The sequence below is a fragment of the Penicillium citrinum genome (genome assembly GCF_028827155.1).
Source record: "Penicillium citrinum strain IBT 23319 chromosome Unknown utg000008l:1.0-2707905.0:1.0-2709502.0, whole genome shotgun sequence".
Classification (NCBI taxonomy): Eukaryota; Fungi; Ascomycota; class Eurotiomycetes; order Eurotiales; family Aspergillaceae; genus Penicillium; species Penicillium citrinum.
This window is the reverse complement of record NW_026622693.1, coordinates 2,133,459-2,156,431: the sequence shown is the minus strand read 5'-3', so window position 1 is coordinate 2,156,431 and position 22,973 is coordinate 2,133,459. Positions and strand designations below refer to the sequence as shown.

Below are 22,973 nucleotides of genomic sequence, written 5' to 3'. Positions count from 1 at the left end.
GCTCTCTTTTTTTCATATCAAGGAAAAACGTATATCATCACGGTGGAAGTACAACATCCAGACTCGAGGCAAGCAAGGGTATCATCCAGGAACTAGCTCAAGCCGCAGGCTTACTGACAGAGAAGTCTGCCAGGAAGTCAGGGTCTGCATTAATTTCCTCGCGGACCTGGTGGAGATATTAGCATTGACAGAACGACTTTAAATCAAGGACTGGAGAAACTCACAATATCCAAGCCACCAACTAGTTCGCCGGCCACCCACAATTGAGGGAATGTAGGCCACTCGGCAAACTCCTTCAAACCTTGACGAACATCCTCATCGGCAAGAATGTTAAAGAAACCATACTTAATACTGCGCTCACGCAGGATACCAACAAGCTGGCGACTGAAACCACATTGCGGGGAGCTAGGGGTACCCTTCATGAACAACATGACGGGAGCAGCCTTAACCAGCTCACCCAGACGAGCGAAAAGAGCCTCTTTAGACTGCTCGGGCGTGAGGGCGGGGGCGGCAGAGACCGGAACCGCATTAGCGGCAGGTCCAACCGAACCATCGGGGGTAGAAACAGGCTGTTGAGTAGCCGTCGCCGGACCATTCTCACGAGCGACAGCAGAAAGAGGGGGAGGGATATGCGCTCTATGACCACCATCAACGGGGGCACCGCCGCCAACATGACGCTCAATAGCATCGCGGACTTTAATAGCATCACTTCCACTAATCGACTCGAGAATCTCGCCATTCTTCACGCAGACGACAAATGGCACGGCGGAAACATCATATTCCTCTGAGATGTCGGGCAACTGCTCCGCGTCGATGCTGACAAACGAGACTGTTGGCGGGGTGGTGGCGGGGTACTGCGAGGCGAGGGCGCTGAGAATATTGCGCATTTGCGTACAAGGTGCAGCCCATGAAGCGTAGAAGTAAAGCACAATGAGCGTCTCGGCTGGGGCGTTACTCATGTGCTGCGCGAAGGCAGCCTCGGAGGGCACTTCGGTGAGGGCCGACATTGTTAGGCCGTGTGCGGAGGAGGGGAGTGCGGTTTCGAGTCTAGATAGTGGGGGAGGTGGGAAAGTCGAGAGGAAGGGTGTAGCAAGCCGTTGTAGAGATTCGTTCGAGAGTCAAAGTATGTAGAGGCAATTAAAAGTGAGAACGAATCTCCAAGAATGAGATGTGTAGTGGGAGCTATCTGAGGGAAGAAAAGATGGCGTGATGAGAGTTGAAGGGTGAATTTTCCGGCGATCGCTGCGTTATCAGATTAGTATTGTCACCGTATTGTCACCCGGTCACGCGACTGTATCGCTTATCCGATCAAAGCCACGTTACACGGGATGTAAATATCTGAACACCTGGTTCCTAAGGCTACAAGTAGTGAGCTAGAGTCACGTGGAGATAACTTGTTATCCAGACTATCACCACGTGACTATCTCTGAATTTCGCGACGGCTGGGAATTGCAGCATTCATTGAATTTCCTCACGATATCATGGCCGGACAGCACAAGAGAAAGCGGGATGAGGATCTTGATCCCGTTGCTGAACCCTCAGTGAAAGGTTTTGGTGTTGCCGAAACTCTATCCCGCCTGAACGATGCCTCCCCCGAATCCGATCAATCTGCGAAGAACGGTTCTACGGAGATGGCGCGCCAGAGCAAGAAAAAGCGAGTAGACGGCGAAAAGACTAAATACCCGGTACTTACCTATGTCGAGGGAAGACTACAATCGTCAATTCGAATTGCCGATCTTCAAGGGTTACTCTTGTACTGTTTCGCAGACGGAATTGCACCTCAATGGATCTCTGTCAAACATTCTGGTCATGTCCGCAAAGTGGCTGTTCTGATGGTCCCGGGCCTGGAGATTGGCATGTTTGATGGAAGTATTCCATTGAAACCAGTCACATACAGTACGAGCGACAATGATAACCCAAAGACTGATGTCAATGAACAAAATGATACCTCTGAGGAAAGACGAAACGAAGACTTTCAACGTTGGAAAGATGGCCTCCCGCCTCCTGATAGATCGCATCGATATAATCCCAAACCTCTCTCCGCAGATACATTGCCTGAGCCACTTCGCCCACTTAGTGATATGTTCCCACATGTTTGGCCGGTGAAGGCCCCTGGCGATGCCAAATATAACAAAGTGCATTCCCCTTTACAAGCCATTTTGATGTCGACACTTCCAAAGTCAAAGGACGAGCAAGGGCGCAAAGGCGCTCGGCCCCCGCGAGTTGATAAAAGTGCGACCTTCCAACGGACCCCAATCACTACTTTCATCAGTTCTTTGGAGGATCTCCGTGATAGCGAGTATCCCCTCCACCCGGCTCTGCTTGGTTCAGAGGCAGAGAAAGCGCAAGAAGCCGAGGCCCGTCGCCGCACCAATCGAGCCGCAGAAGATGGCTGGGTTGATACCGATGTTCCCAGTCTGGATGCGGGTGTCGTTCCAGATGCTGAGATCGAAAAGGGTAGCGTGACAGCTGGACGGAAGGTCTTGTCCTTGGATTGTGAGATGTGTCTCACTGAAGGCGATCAATCTGAACTGGCCCGTATCAGTCTTGTTGGTTGGGATGGTGAGGTTGTTCTGGATGAATTGGTCCAACCTTCACGACCAGTTACCAACTATCTCACCCAATATTCCGGTATCACCAAGGAAATGCTCGACCCAGTCACGACAACTCTAGCCGATATTCAAAAGCGTCTTCTTACTATATTGACGCCTCAATCTATACTCATCGGTCACTCTTTGAATTCCGATCTTACGGCGCTTAAAATCACGCACCCTTTCATCGTCGATACATCCATTATTTATCCCCATCCTCGTGGTCCCCCGCTGAAGTGCAGTCTTAAATGGCTGACTCAAAAATACGTCAACAAGGAGATTCAAAAAGGAGGTTCCGGCCACGATTCAGTCGAGGATGCTCGAGCTGTTCTGGAGCTGGTCAAACAGAAATGCGAAAAGGGCGAACGCTGGGGCACAAGCGATGCTTCAAATGAAAGTATCTTCCGCCGACTTGCCCGTTCCACCAAGATGGGTAAGTCCGCGACACCCGGTGAAGGACGCACCGGTGCAGTGGTGGATTGGGGCAGCCCCGAGCGTGGGTTTGGCTCGCAGGCGACTGTCTCCATTGGATGTCGCGATGACAACGATGTTGTCAAGGGAGTCGCGGCAGTGGTGAATGGTGATGAGTCCAATCCATCCATTCCAGGTGGTGGTGTTGATTTCACTTGGGCACGACTTCGCAGCCTCGAACACCTTCGAGGCTGGTGCAACCGCGCCCCAGACCCCAATAATGCCAACGCATCTACAACTCTTGTTCCTCCACCCGAGGAAACCACTCCGACAACAAGCCTTGCAGACGGAAATGTAGCTCCAGAGGACAACGCTCTTTCGGCTACGGTCACACGGACTGTCGCTGATATCACTCGCATCTACGAATCTCTCCCGCCTTGTACCATGTTCATTGTCTATTCTGGAACCGGGGACCCGCGCGAAGTCAGTCGTCTCCAAGCTATGCACAAGACATACCGTGAGGAATTCAACTCGCGTAAACCCTGGGATGAACTCACCGTGAAGTGGACTGATGTTGAAGAACAAGCGTTGAAGAAGGCGTGCGAGCGGGCTCGTGAAGGATGCGGATTTATGTGTGTCAAATAAAGTATTGAATATGTACCCAGTGATACCATGATGACTTAGAGTCTTGCAATTATGATTTACTGCATTTCGAAGGAGCCTCTACGATTTTGGCATAAGCCCTACTACGTAGTAAACTAGAGTAATTGGCGACTTGGCCGTGTCAGCCCGTGTGGCGGTGCGACATCTTAAAAAATCAAGCTGGCACTCGGCCACTTTCTTTGTCTTTTCATACTATGAAGTTGTCTTGCACTGCATTTCTGACATGTGCTAATCATAATTACATGACTCATCAGTTTACAATGAATTTGGTGCCAAGATTGTAGAGAACCAGTCATGGTATGTGCTTGCTGCTTTTTTAAACTGAGGCATTCAGCTATGCATCAAAGCCAGCTTACTGTATAAACTTCCATCCATCTCCTTTGAGGTCATTGTAACCTCGCACGATTTTCCCTGTTGGCCCATCGTCGCCTGAGCGCCCCTTTACGGTGGTGGCGTAGAAATGAACCGAGGGGGCTGTACGAGGTTCAATGGCTATTCGAATATCTTTCAGGAACCTAATTAGTTTATACTATCTATTCAACAGCCGCTGTGAATAAAGCGGATACTATGAACAATTCAAAGTACAAATCTACACTTGCATGCTCCGTAGATGAAGAAATCTTGAATCTGTATCAACAACATGGGAAGCGTTTATCTCGTGCCACGCATTAGTGTCGGCGTAACTTGCCGCTCAAAATAATCAGCACAAGGCAACCTAAGCTGAATATCGGGAATCCTCCCGGTCTACTATCATTGGTAGAAGGATCGACCTGATCGCCTGATAGGAAAGATGTCCAGACAAAGTTGCGGCAGCTTGTTTCGCCATTGGTGCATTTCAGCCCTAACTTTACCAAGACCGCCGGGACGGGGTACAGTTGATTCAAGTCGAATCAGACAGATGCTGCGGGAAATTTGGGAAATTCTTTGCCTTTTACACGGACCTTTGATAAGGGAGTGTTAGCGAGAGAATGAGAGAAAGAGGACTGGGCGAGATAGCGAGCGTTTGTACTTACACCCTGGTGAGGCCGCCAGTCTTGTTGTTTCTGGGGTAAGTCAGTCAGTTCTTCAAGTACTGTACTACATAATAAGTCCTTTTTTCCCCACGTTTTCTATTTCTTGATTCTCCATCTTGTGGAGCTTATCCACTTCGCACGATGACAATAGATGACAGGAAGATGATTGACATTGGCATGCAGGAGAAAGATCTCATCGGATCCGATCCCGAGAGTGACGAGCACCAGGTTGCGACGGTTATTGACAACAATGACCAGTTGAAACGGCATTTGGGAAATCGCCAGATTCAATTAATTGCCATCGGTGGATCAATTGGAACAGCTACCTTTGTTAGTATCACGGCTGGGTTGACAAAAGGTGGACCAGGGAGTTTATTCCTAGCCTACACGATTTACTCTTGTATGATGGGCCTGGTCAACAATTGTATAGCCGAGATGGCCGTCTTCATGCCTGTTACTGGAGCTTTCATTCGAATGGCTGGGAAATGGGTAGATGAATCTTTCGGCTTCTGGGCCGGATGGAATTTCTTTCTTTACGAAGCCTCGTTGATTCCATTTGAGATCTCGGCTCTGCACCTTGTGTTGAAGTTTTGACGTGATGATATCCCAGTTGAAGCAGTCGTCGCTGCATGTATCGTGATTTACTTGTATATTCTTCCCTTCTACACCCATCAAATCTGTTTGATGCTGACTGGCTAGTGTTCTAAATGCTTTCACTGTGAAATGGTACGGTGAAGCCGAATTCTGGCTTTCTACAGGAAAGGTCATCTTGATCCTGATCGTGTTCCTCTTTACATTCATTACAATGGTTGGCGGGAATCCTAAACATGATGCTTATGGATTTCGATACTGGAAGGATCCCGGCTCGTTCGCGGAGCACATTACAACTGGTTCACTGGGCCGATTTGAAGGATTTCTCGGTGCTGTGTGGAGTGCATCATTCACAGTGGTTGGACCGGAGTATATCTCGATGGTAGCTGGTGAAACAAAGCTCCCGCGTCGATACTTGAAGACAGCGTTCAAGACCACGTACGCTCGCTTCGCATTTTTTTTCATTGGAAGTGCACTTTGTGTGGGAATCGTCATTCCATATAATGACAAGACACTCTTGGACATCCTCTCAGGTTCATCCGCCGGCTCAGGCACCGCTGCTGCATCACCGTATGTTATTGCTATGAATAATCTTGGTATCTCTGTTCTGCCGCATATCACAAACGCTTTGCTAGTGACGAGCATATTCTCTGCCGGAAATACTTATACCTACTACGGGACGCGCAGTCTCTATGGCTTGTCTCTTCAAGGACAGGCGCCGAAGATCTTGAGAAAATGCACCAAGAAGGGTGTTCCCATATATTGTCTATTCATTGTTATTCATTTTCCCGTTTCTCGCTTTCCTCAATGTGTCAAGTGGTTCGGCGAAGGTTTTAACGTGGTTGACGAACATTATCACTGCGGCTCAGGTAATCGACTACATAATTATTTGCATTACCTACATCTTCTTTTACCGCGCTTTAAAGACACAAGGATACGATCGTCGCACGCTCCCTTATTATGGATGCTTCCAGCCATACTCAGCATGGATTGGACTCGTTTGGATGACGATGGTGGTATGCACATACGGATACGCGGTCTTTTTGCCAGGAAGCTGGGTCGTTGGTGATTTCTTTACTTACTACACCATGGTCCTGCTCGCGCCGGTCTTATTCTTCGGATGGAAACTCATTAAGAGGACTAAGTTCATCAAGGCTCAAGAAGCGGATCTTATCTGGGACCGACCTATCATTGATGCGTACGAAGCTTCATTCGTTGAATATGCGCCGGGATTCTGGACGGAAATCTTCCAGATGTTTGGTTTTCGAAGAAGTCGGAAAGAGAAGCGGCAGATCTAGAATTCTAGGCTGATCATCCAATACGTATATCCTGTAGAAATCAGCTCGATACAATAGCCCTATACCTATAGGGCTGTAGTACCTTCTAGGTACTTTGATACACTAAGATTAGTGTATCAACGTCAATGCAATTGATCATAATTTAACATTCTTTACCATAGATAGCATTTGACCACTTTTCAAGCTTGAACTTGAAATATTTTGCTTAATCACTCCTAGTTTTCCTCGGCAATCGCCCTATCTCGGACCTCGTGGGGGTCAACACTACCGTTTAGCGCGGGGGGTTTCCACTTGCAACCCGCGGTTGTGGTGGATGACCGCGTGTTGTACGAATCAGCGATGTCCCCGTCAAGCCGAATGGATCTGGGGTAGCATTGAATGGAGAAGAAGACCCTCTTTCTCGTCGCTTCTTGTCAGGGACATTATCTTTTCCTGACTTTCTACCGATCTGCATGTCACCGTGTCCCCCTCTCCCCTCCTCCCCCTTGCAGACAATATAAATTGCCAACTCTCCCGCCTTTTCTACCCCTCCATTGATTTCCGTGCAAACGTTTATTCCCTCCATATTCGACGACACGTTCGCATTTCTAAAAGATGTATTCCCCTAAAGTCGGCGATCGTGTCGATAGTCTCGATACTCCTTCCATGATCGTGGATTTGGATCTGATGGAGGCCAATATTAAGAAGTTGATGGATAAACTCCTCCCCACCGGATTGAACATTCGCCCTCACCTTAAGACAACCAAAAGCGCCATTCTCGCCGGGAAACTCGCAAAGGCCGGCGCTAAGGGAGGTTGTGTTGCAAAGATTAGCGAGGCGGAGGCTATTGCTGCTGCAGGCTTCGATGATCTCCTCATTACCTGTGAGATTGTGGGCCCCGTCAAGGTCCAGCGATTAGTGGAGTTATATCGAAAGTACCCCAAGATCCGTATTGTTGTGGATAGCGAAATCGGTGCTTCAGCTATCAACGATGCATTGGAAAAGTCTGGAATTGCGGAACCTATCACCACCCTGATTGATTTGGATGTTGGACTGCACCGTACCGGCGTTAAGCCTGGTGAGCCAGCTCTCGCTCTGGCACGACATGTTGGAGGACTAAAGCATTTGAAATTGATTGGCGTGCAAGGGTATGAGGGACACTTGCAACATCTGCACGACTATGAAGACCGCAAGAAGCAGTGCTTAGAGTCGATGGCTACCCTGACTGGTACTGCGGATGCATTCCGCAAGGCTGGTCACAACATCGAAGTTGTTACCACTGGTGGAACTGGTACGGCTGAGTTCTGCGCAAGTGTTCCAGGCGTTACTGAGCTCCAGCCTGGTTCTTTTATTTTCATGGATGTGGACTACCGTAATGCTGTTGGTTCCTTCTTCTCGCATAGTCTCGTCCTTCTGTCAACAGTGATCAGCCAACAGGGTCCACGGGCGGTCACCATCGACACTGGACTGAAGTCTTTGACTACTGATAGCGGTCTTGCTGAATGCAAGGACTCTCGGTACGAGTATGGTGTGCTAGGTGATGAGCACGGCTCTCTTATGTGGGAGGAGGGTACCCCAGCTCTGTCAGTGGGTGATCGTGTCGAGATGCTCCCAAGTCATATCGACCCGACAGTCAATCTGCATGATTTCTACTATGCCCACCGCAATGGGGTGATTGAAGAAATCTGGCCCGTTGATTCGCGTGGCAAGGTGCAATAAGTTGGATTCCTCAGCACGAGCATGACCATACTATATATCCATTAGATTTCTTTTTGACTACTTTGACTTGATTCAGACTTGGATGAAATAAATATAGACATGATACACAAAATAAATTTGAAAATCTTCACAGCCCAACAATATATCAATATGTGTATAAACTACCTCAGAAATTATGGATATTTCCGATATAGTTTGACTCCACAATTGGCGGGGCAATGACAGTCAAAGGGCGCGGCCCCAGAAAAGTCTTCCACAATTTGTAGATTGACCCTTCTCACTTTTGATTGAATAATTTCCCATAACCACTGACAAGTTTCGGGGAAGAAGAAACTTATCTTTAATGGAAGAACTCGAAGTCTCTTCGCATGGCAGCACTGCTGACCTGCACGAAGCGAATCTACCCCCAGTCGATAGAGGCCGGGGTGCATGGGGCTTCCTCGCGGCATGTTTCATGATTGAAGCTTTGATCTGGGGTATATAGACTCGTCTCTATATTCAGGATTTTGCTAACTGTTCAACTCCACTCAGGGTTTACATTTTCCTACGGTATCTTTCAAGATTATTACAGTAATCATGAACCCTTCAAAAGCTCCGGTGACATTGCCGTCGTCGGAACTTGTGCGATGGTAAGTTATTCCCTGCTCTGGAGTTATACTTGCGATATCATTAACACGTATTCAGGGTGTCTCGTACATGCTCATGCCAATTGCATTTATCATGCTCCAGGCACTTCCACGCCTTAAACTCTGGGCTGCACCAATCGGCTTCATTATCATGTGTCTTGCGCTAGCCATGAGCTCTTTTGCTAGCAATACGACTCATCTCATCGTCTCTCAGGGTGTTGCTTATGGGATTGGTGCTTCTCTAGCTTACGCTCCTACCATCGTTTTCATGGATGACTGGTTTGTTCGACGGAAGGGACTTGCCTTCGGTGTCATGTGGGTACGTATAGAAACCCCTTATACATAATATCTAATAATCGATTCTAATATCTTCTAGGCTGGAACTGGGTTATCTGGCGTCATTTTACCAATTGTGCTACAGTGGCTTCTGGATAGTTTTGGACACCAGACAGCTCTCCGAGCCTGGTCAATTGTTCTCCTAGTCATGGGCGGTCCATTGCTATACTTCGTTCGACCTCGACTGCCCATCTCACGCAATTCTCGTTCTCGACCCTTAGACTTCCGATTCTTATGGAACTCCACTTTCATGATCTACGAGACTGGAAACATCCTCGAGGCGATGGGGTATTTCCTACCTACTATTTACCTCCCCACCTACGCCCGGAGTATAGGTGCCAGTGGTTTCCAAGCAACCCTAACCGTCATGCTGTTCAATCTAGCCTCTGTATTCGGCTGCATCGTTATGGGATCCATGGTTGACCGTTTCCATGCTACTACCTGTATCCTCGCTTCCACTGCCGGAAGCACGATAGCTGTATTTCTGATTTGGGGATTCGCCGATTCGCTTCCGCCTCTTTATGTCTTTTGCATTTTCTATGGCCTCTTCGCTGGATGTTTCACTTCTACCTGGCCGGCTATTGTACATGAAGTGCGTGTGAAGAGCTCTTACGCTGACCCGAGTATCATTTTGGGATTCCTTTCCACTGGACGTGGGATTGGGAACGTTGTTAGCGGACCGCTTAGTGAGGCTTTGCTCAAGAATGATGCTTGGAAGGGGGTTGCTGCTAAAGCATATGGATCTGGTTATGGGCCTTTGATTCTTTTTACTGGGGTTTCGGCACTTCTGGGTGGATTTGGTGTTGTTATGAGGTCTTCGCGACTCTCATAAGTATGGCTAGATTATTGTTTCATTGACCCCGAGCATAGTTACTTGGAAAATGTAGACTAGTGACGAAGCCAGATAGAATACGCTGGGCTTAACTTGAAACTGCCCTTCTTTCTGCCAATCTTTTCAAGCGCCTTTCCACAAGAGGTGATTGAGGAATACTGAGGAACGATTAGATTCTACATCCGAAGGTCTATGGAATTCAAATTGGTGGTTTGGGTCAGTTTTTGAATTCTAATGGTACATCATCTTCTTCTCATGCCGATGATATCAACGGACCAGCCGAGAATCACGCGACATTCGACAATTTACATACTCCGTATCATACATTCTGAGCCTCGAGTCCATTATAGGACCTGCTCATTCGCCATCTGCTCCTCCCGCTGCATCTCATTCCTGATCATGGCGTCACGCGCAGCGAGACTAGCCTTGCGTTTTCTGCGTCCACCTCCACCGCCACCCCGGGAGTTCTGCGAAGCGCTAGGTGCTCCAACTTCTTTCGCCGAGTTCTCGTCAGATGGCTTGGTTGGAACTATAGAGGGATCAATGCTTCCCGCAGCGCTCTCTGCGTTTGTGTGGGTGCCACTGGTTGCTCCATTTGAAATTGGAGGAACATTTTGATCATTGGAAATTCCATTGACCTGCAAGCCATTGCCATTTTCCAACTGGTCTAGAGGCTGGGAAGTGTTTTGGCCATTGGCAGTCGTGACTTCAGTATTGCTGATCTCTTCCATGGGTTCAATGGTGAGTTGAGATGAGTCTGGAATAACCTCATCGCCATAATGAGGGATCTGAATAGGGTTCTGACGAGGAAGATTGGCGTCAGTCTCAATTTCTGGCTCTGCGGCTCCATCGGCTGCTTGAGCAAGGCTGCGACGCGAACGCCCATTCCCACGAGTGGCATTTTGGTTATTCAAAGAAGACCGCTTATTGTTTTTCTTGGGTGGTGGGTCACGCTTGCCGCTATCCACGGGGCCGCTTTGTGATTGCGACAGACTAGGGTTCTCTTGAGGATCGGACTTTCTAGGGCGGCCACGAGGGCCGCCTTTCTTCTTATCTGGCGCCACACTTCGGTTGTTTTGGTATTGCGTGAGTCGTTGTCGTTTTGCTGGACTCTGTGCAGGGTGCGGTGGTTGTGTTACTCTGTTGTTTGATGTGATATTGGCATTTTGGGGGGCAGTCTCGGAATGCCATTGCCGACTTTCAGATTGGCTCTGCGCCAGTTCACTCAAAGGTACATGGGGATCACCAAGAGGTATTTGACCTGTAATGGAGAGAGCATCTTCCATGTCGTCTTCGTGGAATGTATCCGAAATGGCTAGTGTATTTCCGCCAGAGAAGGTATCTGCCCATCCACGTTTTCTGCCGGCTTGCAGCAGATCGGGGCTCTGCATTCGAGGTAACGCCCCCTCTAGACCTGCCATATAATCCGGGGTAGGTGGCTTAGAATCCTCTGTGATCCTAGCTTTCAGCTTCAAAGCTTCAATTTCAAGCTTCAGCTTCTCGATCTCGTCCGACTTTGATTTTAGTTCCTTCAAGACCGTGGCTACCATATCGAAGCTTGGCCCATTACTTTCCGCTGAATACCGGTTCGGGCCATTCAATTCGATTCGAAGTGAGGTGAAGGAGTTCTTGAGATCGGACATGGTGTCATGGAGGTTGTTGACTGAGCTCGAGATCTGATCGATGCTGCGGCCTTGGTGTTGCATGTGGTGCTTCATGACCGGGTCCATCGAACGGAAGTCTGTGGCACCCACGGGGACTAAAGAATCGCCCTGGAAAGAGCCAGTTCGAGGTGTCTCCTTGGGTGGTGGGGCAAGGAGTTTTTCGATTGCACCCTCCTTAAAGACAGGCTCTGTTGGGCGCATCGATACGACTTCTCTGAACGAAACTTTTGACATCTTCCAGATGAATATGGGGCTAGTGAGGTGTCAGCAAGGACCATGGGAGAAGCCGATGATAGCAAGAAAGGGGGGCCGGGAACAGGCCGAACTATAGGTGAAATTGGTTATATTACTTACCCATTATCCATTTCCACAAGAACCCCAAGTTTTGATGAAGTTGGACACATCCGACATGACGCCTCCTGAGTGATGCGACCTCTGATAAGACTTGCATCGGAATGGTCGGGAATCCTCTTTCGTTGAGAAGAAACCGAGATGCGGTCGGCATCGACACTCACCCAGGCGGTTGAGGTGGCGTAAAAGTTGGAGACTTCGGCCCATTCATTTTCCAAAACTGCCAAAGAACTGAAGCAACGGCGACAGTGGCAGATGATTGCCGGTCGCGTAAGACTAGCAAAGTCCATCCTTGATGCGACGAGGGGACGTCGTCAAGTCAGCGCGGCCGACATAAATTCGATCGCGGGATGAAAGTGCTGAGTCAGCGGTCCAGGCCCCTGGCGACACTAGTCCGGGTATAGAATAGCGGATGTCCTGCAGAGTGACCTCATTGCCATTTACAGTTGCAGTGGAGTCGCTCGCCAATTGATAGCAATACAATCAGTGGAGTGTGCTGTGGAAAACAATTTGATTGGATTTCTGTAGCAATCTACAATGGTGAAGAATTAAGAATCTCGTAGTCATACAATCAAGTAGCAAATATCACCATTATATGGGACCATACAATTGTACATAGTGTACCACCCCGCAGCACACGTGACATCTCGTGTATTCCCCGCGTGAACGCGAAACGGGAAGCTGCGATTGGCATTGGCCCTCATGAGTCGTACCTTCCGTCAGTTTGGCCGCCCTCGTGTGGTTTCTCGTCCCTCCGCTTCCTTCATTGCCTCTTCTTCCTCCTCTTCTGTTTTCTTCCCAATCTCTACGGGTCACAATTTGTGGAGAATGACCATGGCTCAATCATCAACTGCCTCGGTAGTCAAGGCTCAGTCCAACAGCACCTGGCAAGGTGCTGGAGCCGCCGAATTCGACCTTCGGAGTAGGAAATACCAATCACCCATGCCGTGGAAAATGCTTACCTTGAGCTTATCTAGGTGATACGATGACAAAACCCACATCGTCCATGCTTGAAGCCATTTGCCAGACGACCCTCCTTGACGACGTGTTTAACGAGGATCCAACGACCAATGAATTACAGAGTTATGTAGCACACAGAACCAAACATGAGGATGCTCTTTTGGTGCTCTCAGGTACAATGGGAAACCAGGTGGCGATCCGCACTCACCTCACTCAACCACCGCACGCTGTTCTCTGCGACCACCGATCCCATATCATTTGTTATGAAGCCGGCGGTGTGAGTGCTTGGACGGGGGCAACTGTCCAAACTGTTGTACCAAAGAATGGTGTTCATTTGACTCTCGAAGACGTCCAAAAGTATGCGGTCCTGGACGATAACATTCACCACTGTCCGACCAAGCTGATTAGTTTGGAAAACACACTTGATGGCCTGATCATGCCTTTGACCGAAGCTCGTCGGATTGTTGAGTGGGCACACCAACATGATATCAAAGTACATCTGGATGGAGCACGGTTATGGGAAGCCGTTGTCTCGGGAGCCGGAAGCCTGGAGGAGTATGCCAGTCTCTTCGACAGTGTGAGTCTATGCTTTTCGAAGGGTTTGGGTGCACCCATCGGTAGCATTATTGTGGGATCTCAAGCATTCATCAAGAAAGCACGGTGGTTCCGAAAGTCTATTGGTGGCGGCGCGAGACAAACAGGTGTTTTTGCCGCTGCAGCTCGCATTGCGCTAGACGAAACGTTCGGAACAGACCCACAGGGACAGACAGGGAAATTACCAGCAACCCATGCTAAGGCAAAGCGTGTTGCAGAACTTTGGACCAGTCGTGGAGGGAAGCTACAATACCCTGTCCACACCAACATGGTGTGGCTGGATCTTGAGGCATCTGGCGTGGGGCCGAATGACCTGTCTGTCATTGGGCAGGAGAAGGGGCTAAGATTGCTTGGTGGAAGAGTGGTGGTCCACTACCGTGAGTGATTTTGATTCCCTGGTCATATCCTGCTGGAAATGCCTCGAACCTTTTACTGACGAATCACAGAGGTATCGGATGAGGCAATCGCGCGCCTCGAGGAAGTGTTTGACATTGCACTGAAAGGGGATTACCAGCGCAGCCAAGATCAGAGCCGGCCTTACGGCAGTAGTAAACCATAGGGCTCCATTGAATCGAAATTGTGAATATACGCCTACGTTTATAGTTTCTAGATATAGAATATCCACAGCAAATAAGATCGAGATTGCCTCTTTTAGTTCCATGGGAGAATCCCATCATCCACCAATCACGGGACCTACCAACGATGACTCAGCTCAGGCATCAATGGTTTTATGCCTGAACGGTGCCTTGACAACCTCGCCAACTCGTTGCGGCTGGCAGTTTTGTTTCTCGGACGACGACCTTGCAGTCTCTGCTACAGGTTCACCCCTTTCTGGGCCGTTGCTTCACACACTTTCCTCGTGGATACTTGTTTCTTTGTTGTGTGAGTCTCTTATCGATCTAAGAAAGTCTAACCGACCTCGAGTTAGAGTCAAAACAAATGATGTGCACCGACATCTACAAAAGATCCCAGACTAACTAAATAGGTCGTTATTGGCAGAGATACGTGCACGATCCTTCCAGAAAACGTCGATCCCGGTCACTTAGTGAAGTAGTCATTTTCAATGACTTATTCCCCTCGGAGAGCCCATTAACTTCTCACGCGGTCGTTCAGCCGCAACGAAACGAAAAGACCCCACGTCTTAAGGCAGCTTGAACGAAGTCCACCTACTGCTTCTGTGGTTTATACCAAGGGAACGACCATAGTACGGACCGAGCACTATTTAGACCAGCTATCATCCAGGGTTTTCTTTGTCACTTATGGGTAAAGTGCACCTACTGCTCCATCGACACAACCTCAAGTCTTCCCTACGCCGCCCTTCAGCCGCATAACTCACCTCCATCACTATCCGAATCCCCTCGCTGTATTAAACATACTTTTCACACCTGCTACCTATTTATGCAACATACCATTTTCGTTTATTCCTCATATCATCTTGATTTCCTTGGTTGTTGGTGGTTCACCTGGGTGAACGCCTTGGTGGTACCTCTGCCCCGTCTCGGACCCTCCACAAGGTATATAAACCCCTTGTCCTCCCGGACGTGGAATCTCTCTTTTTTTCACCCAATTTACTTACGGGCCATAGCCAGGCCAGACCGTGTATTCATAACCCTGTTCATGCCAAATTTTCCTGCCATCACGACATATACCCACGCCATCGGCTTCTTGTAGTTCTTTTCTTGCTTGTGTCTATTTGTTTGTCTTTAAAAGTGCTGCACCACATTTGCATCTTTCTTATTTGAAGTCCTGCCATGGAAGCAACTCAAGAATCTACTCAGCCCTGCGCTGATCCTCGCCGGATGGGTTTGAACAATTCTGGGCTGCAAGAACAGGATCTTGCGGATATCATTTGTATCCTGCATCCCAACTCCCACGCAGCGCACAACGCGGTAGCGGCAACAGCAGCGAGCGGAAACCAACATATTCTCCAGAGGGATATCCTGGACTACGAGGCCTCCGACACGGCGGCCTTAGACGTTGCCCTGAGACTGTCTTCCAATGTCCATGATCTCGGTTCGGGTTTTTGTTTTGGTCGCAACAAAGCCCGTTGTGATATTCTGCTAGCTGGTGATGATGAGGCTAAGCGTGTGTCTAACAACCATTTTCGCATCTACTTGACAGGTGATGGCATCATCATGCTTCAAGATACATCAACCAACGGCACAATCGTGGATAATTGTCGACTGCGCAAGACTCAAAAGGAAAACAGTCGGATGCTCACAAACGGCTCCGTTATTCAGGTTGTCACTGGCAACCATAGCTCTGACGAAGTTCGATTTGTTGTTCGGATCCCGGCCCGAGAAGGCTTCGCCATGCAATACACGCAGAATATCCTCCATTATTTCGAGCGCCTTCAACGCGTCGTTGCTGGTGCAGCGCATAACAAAACTCGTCACTCGTCACATCAGCCGATACTGTCTTCCAGCGTCAACACATATGGGATGCATTGGGAGGGTGGTGCAATGTACAATGTCACCGGGCAAATCGGCAAAGGCGCATTCGCTACGGTTTACAAGTTAGCTACCAAGCAACACGGGGCGATTTATGCGGCAAAGGAATTGGACAAGCGGCGCTTTATGAAGAATGGGATTTTGGATCAGAAGGTTGACAACGAAATGAAGATTATGCGTGATCTGACACATGTAAGTCGTATTTGCTTCTGCCTTGATGTTCACCGTGATTAATATTCATACTTCAACAGCCCAATATTGTCCAATACATCGAGCATCATGAATATCAACGATGGATTTACATCATTATGGAATATGTCCCCATGGGCGAATTGTCAACCTATCTCTCAACGCAGGGTAAGATCCAGGAGGACATGGTGAGGACTATCGCCCGACAGATCTTGCGGGCGCTGCATTATCTTCATAAGCGTCGCATAACACATCGTGATATCAAACCGGATAACATCCTGATTGCGTCTCTCGATCCTCTTCGTGTGAAACTGTCCGACTTTGGGCTCTCAAAGGTCACCCAAGAGGAGACGTTTCTCAAGACTTTCTGTGGTACTTTGCTGTACTGTGCGCCTGAAGTGTATCCGGATTATGAAACATACCGTCGAGGAGATGCCCGGAAGAGACGACGTGTTGGTGACCCGTTAGTACCTCCCCCCCACCTTGATCCCTTCAATCGACATGATACTAATTTTCAGACCACCAAAAACCTCTCCGTACAGTCAAGCTGTCGATATGTGGTCTCTTGGTGCAGTATTATACCATATTTTGTCTGGCGTGCCTCCATATTCTGGGCGGGCAGAGGACCGCGGTCAGCAAATGCTTCGCTGCATCATGGAGACAGAGGCTGATTACGATATTCTGCGTCGAGAGGGTATCTCAGAGTCCGGCATTGATTTCGTCTCTAAGCTGCTGAATCGAGATCCCTTTTCTCGACCTACGGAGAAAGACTGCTTCTTACATCCCTGGATTTCTGAGGTTGCGGATGTGGATGAGTATGAAGATGACGACATACTGGCAGATGTTCGTGGAGGTCTTTCGGTAATTGGGGAAGATGAAGAGTTAGATGCGTCACAACTATCCCTGTCTGATGAACGGGCATACATCCACACCGGAGAGGGTGATGAGTCAAGCAGTATTGAAGCCATCGCCAAACGACCTCGCATCGAGCAAATACCTGCCGACATCAAGTATCCCTCATTGCCCAATATCCAAAGCTTTCAAGACGGCCAGGTGGTTGCCGAGCACCAGGCACGACGCTTATTTGGCGAAGTCACCTCTTCAGCCCTGCGCAGCTCCTATGCGCTTGGCCAAACAGGCTCCTGGACTGGAGATGACCTTGTCGCGGAGGGCTTTGCATCATCTGGTGAGTCGATGAGCGATGAACGCAGCGTCTATTCGATCATTTCTCTCCCGGAAAATCCTTTCGGTGGCACTGCACCCAGCCTGATGGGCGCCGAGAACCTCGTTGGACGACTGAATATGAACTCCTCACACCCTCTTCTCCCCCCGAGCGGCCCGGTTACTGAATCATCAACACGACAGACCACTCCTGGCGACCAGAGAGAGCCCACCAATCTTGGTAACACCCCACGTGAAGGGCAAGCTCACGCCAGTTCTGACAATCTGGATATCACGCCGCGTCCACCCAAACCGTCTCGTCGTATTGATCTTGAACTTCCTGAGACAGCCAGTGAGCGTTCCAGCGATGGAAGTGCACCGGTTAGTCGCCGTGGATCCACGAAACCTTCAGGGCCACCGACAGGAGCATCCTTTGACGTGGAGCTCGCAACAACTTTGGATGCCCAGACTGGGCAAGCCGTTCTAGATGCACAATTACAAGAGCAGCTTCAAGCAGCCGAGGAGCCATCTGAGCCGATTGTTCACCGACCCGACACCCCGGTCAGCATGCCTGGTGGTGAATTCGCCAAACCAGCCAAGCCATTGGGACGACTGAAGAGTGCACCGGGGTCAATCTTCGACGTGAATATCCGCTTGGAAAATCGCCTCACGTCGTGGGGTCGTGGTCCCAACGCTACTGTGCGTCATGAAGATCGAATGGATGTACGAATTCCCGCCTACGCCCTGGAAATTACATTTTGGGCTCCTAAGATTGAATGTATGATTGCCGAGGGCCAGGACTGGTTAGAAGTCCCGGGGGTTACGGCATTACTCTCGACCAAAGCACGCAAATGTATTTGGGTCAATGGAGTTGAACTCCGCAAGAGCGGAGCTGAGGGCTTCCAATATGGAAAACTGTACACTGGAGACGTTATCACGGTCTACAAACACAATGGACAATATCTAGATCTTCGATGTGAATTTTATCATGGCGAGAGTGTTCAAACTCGCCCGGTTCATGAGAAAGGGTTTGTGGTGCGACAGGCAATGATGCATAAATCGAATGAGGCGACGAATCGGATGCCGGTTCAGTCTACCGAAAAGAAGGATGAAAAGTAGGAATATGATATGGGTTGTATCTCTCTGCTCACCAAATAGATTGATAGTTAATAGCATTCCTGGCATCGTAAGGTGTGAATTTGAGGTCGTACAATAGCCAGCCATGTGGAGTAGACATCCGCATGCGTCGATCTGTATACACTCCAGTAGGTGGATAGCTGGGTCAAAGGCAGTCAATTAGAGACGACCATGACTGGCTACTCATTCTAATTAATTGATAACTCCTACATTAATACTACCAGTGTAGCCCTTTGTAGTTAGAATTGAAGTTGTTTTAGTGACTGAAGTATATAAAACCCTCCGCCTCCGCATGCGGGCAACTTGATCTTCTCCAACTTATCTTCCTCTCCAACTTCACAACTTCAACTCGATTTTTGACTCCGGCTTCTCGGCCTTCGCTGGTCTGTGCGGCCTCTTCTCGGTTCCATCCGAGATTATCTTAATCCGTCGCGATTCTCATTTAATCTCGTCTGCTCGGCGATCAGCATCCAGCCTTCCCTCATGTCATCCTGACCTCAGCGCCGGCCCTCGACTCCTGGAGTCCTTCCCAACCTCTCTATTCGCCTCACTCTTCTGTACCTAATATCGACAGCCTTCGAAGAACCCTCCCTCATAAACCCTCATGTCTTTGTCACGATCACCCTCTCCCCATCCGGGCGGAGGGTGGTCCAGCCCGGGCCTCACACCGGCCAGCGGCTCCTCAACGCCGAAGCGCGGGTATTCGCCCAACACGCTCGTCCCGAATAGTGCCTGGGCAGCAGCCAAAGCAAAGAGTGAAGAAGTGCGCGGATACCCGTCCTTCTCAACGCGCAATAGTGGTTTCTTCTCCCGACAGAAGAATAAGATCTCTGGTCGATTACCTAGCTTCCATGGAGCGCAATCACCACACGGATATGTGGATAAGGATGTATATGGGCGCGAACGATGGTATCGCTCAGCTGGTGATGCGCGAGGTGCTCTAGGAATTCTTTTGCGACGAGGTCGAGCCCGCTTGGTGTTGGGTTTATTACTAGTTTGCCTTGCATACTTGTGTCTTTGGGGTCGTAAGTTCAGCCAAGGACAGAAGCATATTTATGGAAACGAAAGGCTAACTTTTTCTCTTATGGATTCACAGCTCTGATCCGTCTCTACAGAAGATCACCGCTCGGTGGAGGTCGCAAATTCGTGATCATCCTCGGCTCAAACGTTGAAGGCGGCGTCATGGAATTGAAAGGTGCGCGTGAATGGGCCATTGAGCGGAACAGCATATGGAATAAGCAGGATTATGCCGCGCAATGGGGATACGAGCTGGAGGTCGTTAATTTACTAGCTAAGAAGCGGTATTCGCACGAGTGGCGCGAAAGCTGGGAAAAGGGCGATGTCATCCGTGAAACGATGCGGAAATACCCGGACGCAGAATGGTTCTGGTGGCTTGATTTGAACACCTGGATCATGGAAATGGATCGATCTCTTCAGAGTGAAATTTTCGATTCCCTTGATGATCGTGTCTACCGCGATATCAATGAGAACAATCCGTTGAATATCACGCACCCACTTCCTGAGTTTTATCTAGATGAATTGGGTCGCGCGCTTGAAGGAGATGGTAAGACTGATTCATTGCAAATGCTGCTGACGCAGGATTGTTCTGGGTTCAATCTGGGCTCGTTCTTCCTACGCCGTTCTCTATGGACAGATCGTTTGCTCGATGCATGGTGGGATCCCGTCATGTATGAGCAGATGCATATGGAATGGGAGCACAAGGAGCAAGATGCCTTCAAATACATCTATCAGAGCCAGCCCTGGATTCGCAGCAGCGTTGGATTCCTCCCTCAACGCACAATCAATTCATTCCCGCTTGGTGCTTGTGGTGACGAGAACAATCCCGCCGTTCATTATCAAGAAGAAGAGCATGATCTCGTCGTCAATATGGCTGGCTGCAGCTTCGGCCGAGACTGCTGGTCTGAGATATACAATTACCGAGAAATTTCCAAGCGACACAACCGCTCACTCTGGACCATGCTGAAAGATGGTGTTGATTCTATCTATGAGTGGGTGTTTGGAGGAACTGATTCCTCTTCGTCGGCGTAGTAGCGGTCCATCATGACACGTTATCACTACATCTTACATGGAACTTCGACGGTCCTTAACCTCGTCCCATTCTCAATTCTCATGTCTTTATGTTTTCATGTTACTACGCATTTCCCGGCGCCATTTTGTATGATACTGGATTACCCATCTGGACAATATTGGGACGGTGCTGCAAGGGGCTGCAGCTGGCGTTTGGTGGTGCTTTCGCATTTCAAATGCTGCAAATATACTTCATTTTCAATTTAGCCATAAATATTATACTTATACTCAATCTTTTTCTCTTCTCGTCTAGACTGCGTCATGTGACCTCGAAATGTCCAAATTCATCACGTGATATACTACCCCCACCGCCCACGATTTAAACCAATCACAGCCCACGTAATCCAACCACCCGCCCGATTCGACCGCCTCGTCGGACCTCCAAATCCAATCTCAATCAATCCCTACGCAAGCAAACCTCGGAGTCAGCGCAGGGCAATCCGCGGACTCTTACCAGCTCCGATACGCTCGAATCCCCTCTATCCTCAGCTTGAACTACCGAAGTTCCACACCGCACAATGCCTACCGCCGAGTCCGCCGCCTTCCTGGCTAAAAAGCCTACCGTGCCCCCAACCTACGAGGGCGTTGATTTCGAGGACAATGTTGCGGTACACAATGCCCGTGATGCTATTATTCGTGAGCAATGGGTGCGCAGCATGATGTCTCGTCTTGTTGGAGAGGAATTGGGCAAGTGCTATGCGCGTGAGGGTGTGAATCACCTTGAGAAGTGTGGTGTCCTGAGAGGTATTTCTTCCCCCTCCTCCCAACAACCATCCGGCTGAAAGTTAGCGGGTGGTGGATTTTCTGGCTATACGAATTCGCTCAACCCTGCGTGATTCTGGGCTGAATGGCGTGGCAATATATGACTTGAGAGTTGATCCGGGGTTTAACGAATCATTGCTAACCTATTTCATTTCTCTGGACAGAGAAGTACTTTGAGCTTCTGAACGAGCGCAAGATCAAGGGTTATCTCTTCCAGGAGAAAAACTCGTACCCTGGCAACACCGCCAAGTCTTCTTAAATTATTCGCGGTGACGATTGATTCATGGGTATCTACGATGAGATATGCCTTTGTTGAAGCTGGACCCGATTGGAGGACCTATACCGTACATTATCAGGGTATAGAGTATGGTTCTGGGATTTTTCGACTTATTCTAAGTGTTTTCGAAAACGGAGGAGATATGTGAGAGGAGCTGCCTCTATTGTACTGTACATATACGATATCATTGCCTGGTCAATTCACTTGACATTTTTCAAGATTCGATGCAGATTATTACATTTTCCACGATGACTATATTAGACCCTTTGCTTACCCCCAGTTAAAACCGGGTGTAAAGTAACCCATTGATGACCCTAAGGACCTCCCAATCTCCCCTTCTTACCCATCATAACTGGCCCATCCTGAATCTCTCCAGACTGAAGAACTTTCATCCCTAATTTCCTCTCATAAGCAATTTGACTCTTCTCCAAGGAAGTTCTCAACATCGCCCATCGTAAATAAGGCATTCCATCTAATACTTCTCCAATACAATCAATCAACCAACCTCCCAGTCCAAGACCCTGATATTCAGGCAAAACATATAAATCGGTGAAATACGCAAAAGTAATCAAATCACCAACCAACCGAGCAAATCCAATTTGTTTCAGCTTCTTCGAGTCTGGTTTGAAGTTGTCTTTGTCTTTGTCTCCATTGGATAATGACTCTGCGTTCAATGGAGTAGTAGATGAATCGCAGATCTCATAGAGACCCAAACAAAATGAATTATCGACGATCTCTTGAAGGACGGTTTCTGGGACGGGGTTTGTCCAGTAAATGAGATCTAACCCGAATGCATGATTTATTGCTGGGATTGAGAGAAGGGTTTTATCGGTTGAAATGAGGAAGCCGGGCTTTTGCCAGGATTGAGACTTTTGTGTCAAGGACATTTTGGATATAGTTTTGGGATGTAGTATTCGTGAGATGTGAGTCTTAAGATGGATGGGATACTATAATAGACGAATGTAGTAGAAATATTCGAAGATGAGACAGGATATGAATAGGGATATTCTTATATAGCGGATTTGCTGTTCTTAAATATTGAGGATTCGATGACTCACTGGTGCATATTTAGAATGGCTCGTTACGATGATTATCGGCTGAATACGAATTCATTTCACATCCAAGAAATTCACTAGCATTCCAGTGAAATATGGTTGTTTGAAGGTTGAAGCTGCTGTAAACTAGTTATGCTACTCTGCGCCAACAATTGCTCCTCATTGGACCTGCTACTAGTACCTGACTAGGGCTACTTGGCTGGGCTAACCGATTTACAAGGACTCT

At 48.7% G+C, this 22,973-nt stretch overlaps 11 protein-coding genes across 11 annotated transcripts; 8 read left to right on the top strand and 3 right to left on the bottom strand.

Annotated features, from left to right (window-relative positions):
* Positions 1-97: 97 nt before the first annotated feature.
* On the bottom strand, positions 98-1,007 carry N7469_009248 (PICOT family protein; the record flags this gene model as incomplete). Its single annotated transcript, XM_056648166.1, has 2 exons — positions 98-166; positions 225-1,007. 2 exons carry the CDS (start codon positions 1,005-1,007, stop codon positions 98-100), a joined length of 852 nt encoding a protein of 283 aa, XP_056497931.1.
* Positions 1,008-1,481: 474 nt separating this feature from the next.
* Positions 1,482-3,647, top strand: N7469_009247 (RNA exonuclease; the record flags this gene model as incomplete). The annotated part of the gene is made up of 1 exon (XM_056648165.1): positions 1,482-3,647. One exon carries the CDS (start codon positions 1,482-1,484, stop codon positions 3,645-3,647), a length of 2,166 nt encoding a protein of 721 aa, XP_056497930.1.
* A 1,172-nt stretch (positions 3,648-4,819) lies between these two features.
* N7469_009246 (amino acid permease/ SLC12A domain-containing protein) lies at positions 4,820-6,567 on the top strand (the record flags this gene model as incomplete). The annotated part of the gene is made up of 3 exons (XM_056648164.1): positions 4,820-5,265; positions 5,378-6,138; positions 6,203-6,567. 3 exons carry the CDS (start codon positions 4,820-4,822, stop codon positions 6,565-6,567), a joined length of 1,572 nt encoding a protein of 523 aa, XP_056497929.1.
* Positions 6,568-7,161: 594 nt separating this feature from the next.
* N7469_009245 (DSD1 family PLP-dependent enzyme) lies at positions 7,162-8,265 on the top strand (the record flags this gene model as incomplete). The annotated part of the gene is made up of 1 exon (XM_056648163.1): positions 7,162-8,265. The coding sequence occupies one exon, from the start codon at positions 7,162-7,164 to the stop codon at positions 8,263-8,265; it is 1,104 nt and encodes a 367-aa protein (XP_056497928.1).
* Positions 8,266-8,608: 343 nt separating this feature from the next.
* Positions 8,609-10,059, top strand: N7469_009244 (uncharacterized protein; the record flags this gene model as incomplete). The annotated part of the gene is made up of 4 exons (XM_056648162.1): positions 8,609-8,741; positions 8,797-8,894; positions 8,950-9,210; positions 9,268-10,059. 4 exons carry the CDS (start codon positions 8,609-8,611, stop codon positions 10,057-10,059), a joined length of 1,284 nt encoding a protein of 427 aa, XP_056497927.1.
* A 344-nt stretch (positions 10,060-10,403) lies between these two features.
* Positions 10,404-12,364, bottom strand: N7469_009243 (uncharacterized protein; the record flags this gene model as incomplete). Its single annotated transcript, XM_056648161.1, has 2 exons — positions 10,404-11,976; positions 12,078-12,364. The coding sequence occupies 2 exons, from the start codon at positions 12,362-12,364 to the stop codon at positions 10,404-10,406; spliced, it is 1,860 nt and encodes a 619-aa protein (XP_056497926.1).
* Positions 12,365-12,902: 538 nt separating this feature from the next.
* Positions 12,903-14,187, top strand: N7469_009242 (threonine aldolase GLY1; the record flags this gene model as incomplete). The annotated part of the gene is made up of 3 exons (XM_056648160.1): positions 12,903-12,996; positions 13,052-14,005; positions 14,075-14,187. The coding sequence occupies 3 exons, from the start codon at positions 12,903-12,905 to the stop codon at positions 14,185-14,187; spliced, it is 1,161 nt and encodes a 386-aa protein (XP_056497925.1).
* A 1,192-nt stretch (positions 14,188-15,379) lies between these two features.
* On the top strand, positions 15,380-18,547 carry N7469_009241 (serine/threonine-protein kinase; the record flags this gene model as incomplete). The annotated part of the gene is made up of 3 exons (XM_056648159.1): positions 15,380-16,270; positions 16,330-16,730; positions 16,786-18,547. The coding sequence occupies 3 exons, from the start codon at positions 15,380-15,382 to the stop codon at positions 18,545-18,547; spliced, it is 3,054 nt and encodes a 1,017-aa protein (XP_056497924.1).
* Positions 18,548-19,169: 622 nt separating this feature from the next.
* Positions 19,170-20,614, top strand: N7469_009240 (putative alpha-1,6-mannosyltransferase subunit; the record flags this gene model as incomplete). The annotated part of the gene is made up of 2 exons (XM_056648158.1): positions 19,170-19,590; positions 19,662-20,614. The coding sequence occupies 2 exons, from the start codon at positions 19,170-19,172 to the stop codon at positions 20,612-20,614; spliced, it is 1,374 nt and encodes a 457-aa protein (XP_056497923.1).
* A 557-nt stretch (positions 20,615-21,171) lies between these two features.
* N7469_009239 (putative NADH-ubiquinone oxidoreductase 12 kda subunit) lies at positions 21,172-21,674 on the top strand (the record flags this gene model as incomplete). Its single annotated transcript, XM_056648157.1, has 2 exons — positions 21,172-21,397; positions 21,580-21,674. The coding sequence occupies 2 exons, from the start codon at positions 21,172-21,174 to the stop codon at positions 21,672-21,674; spliced, it is 321 nt and encodes a 106-aa protein (XP_056497922.1).
* Positions 21,675-22,006: 332 nt separating this feature from the next.
* N7469_009238 (GNAT family N-acetyltransferase) lies at positions 22,007-22,579 on the bottom strand (the record flags this gene model as incomplete). The annotated part of the gene is made up of 1 exon (XM_056648156.1): positions 22,007-22,579. The coding sequence occupies one exon, from the start codon at positions 22,577-22,579 to the stop codon at positions 22,007-22,009; it is 573 nt and encodes a 190-aa protein (XP_056497921.1).
* Between the last annotated feature and the right edge of the window lie 394 nt (positions 22,580-22,973).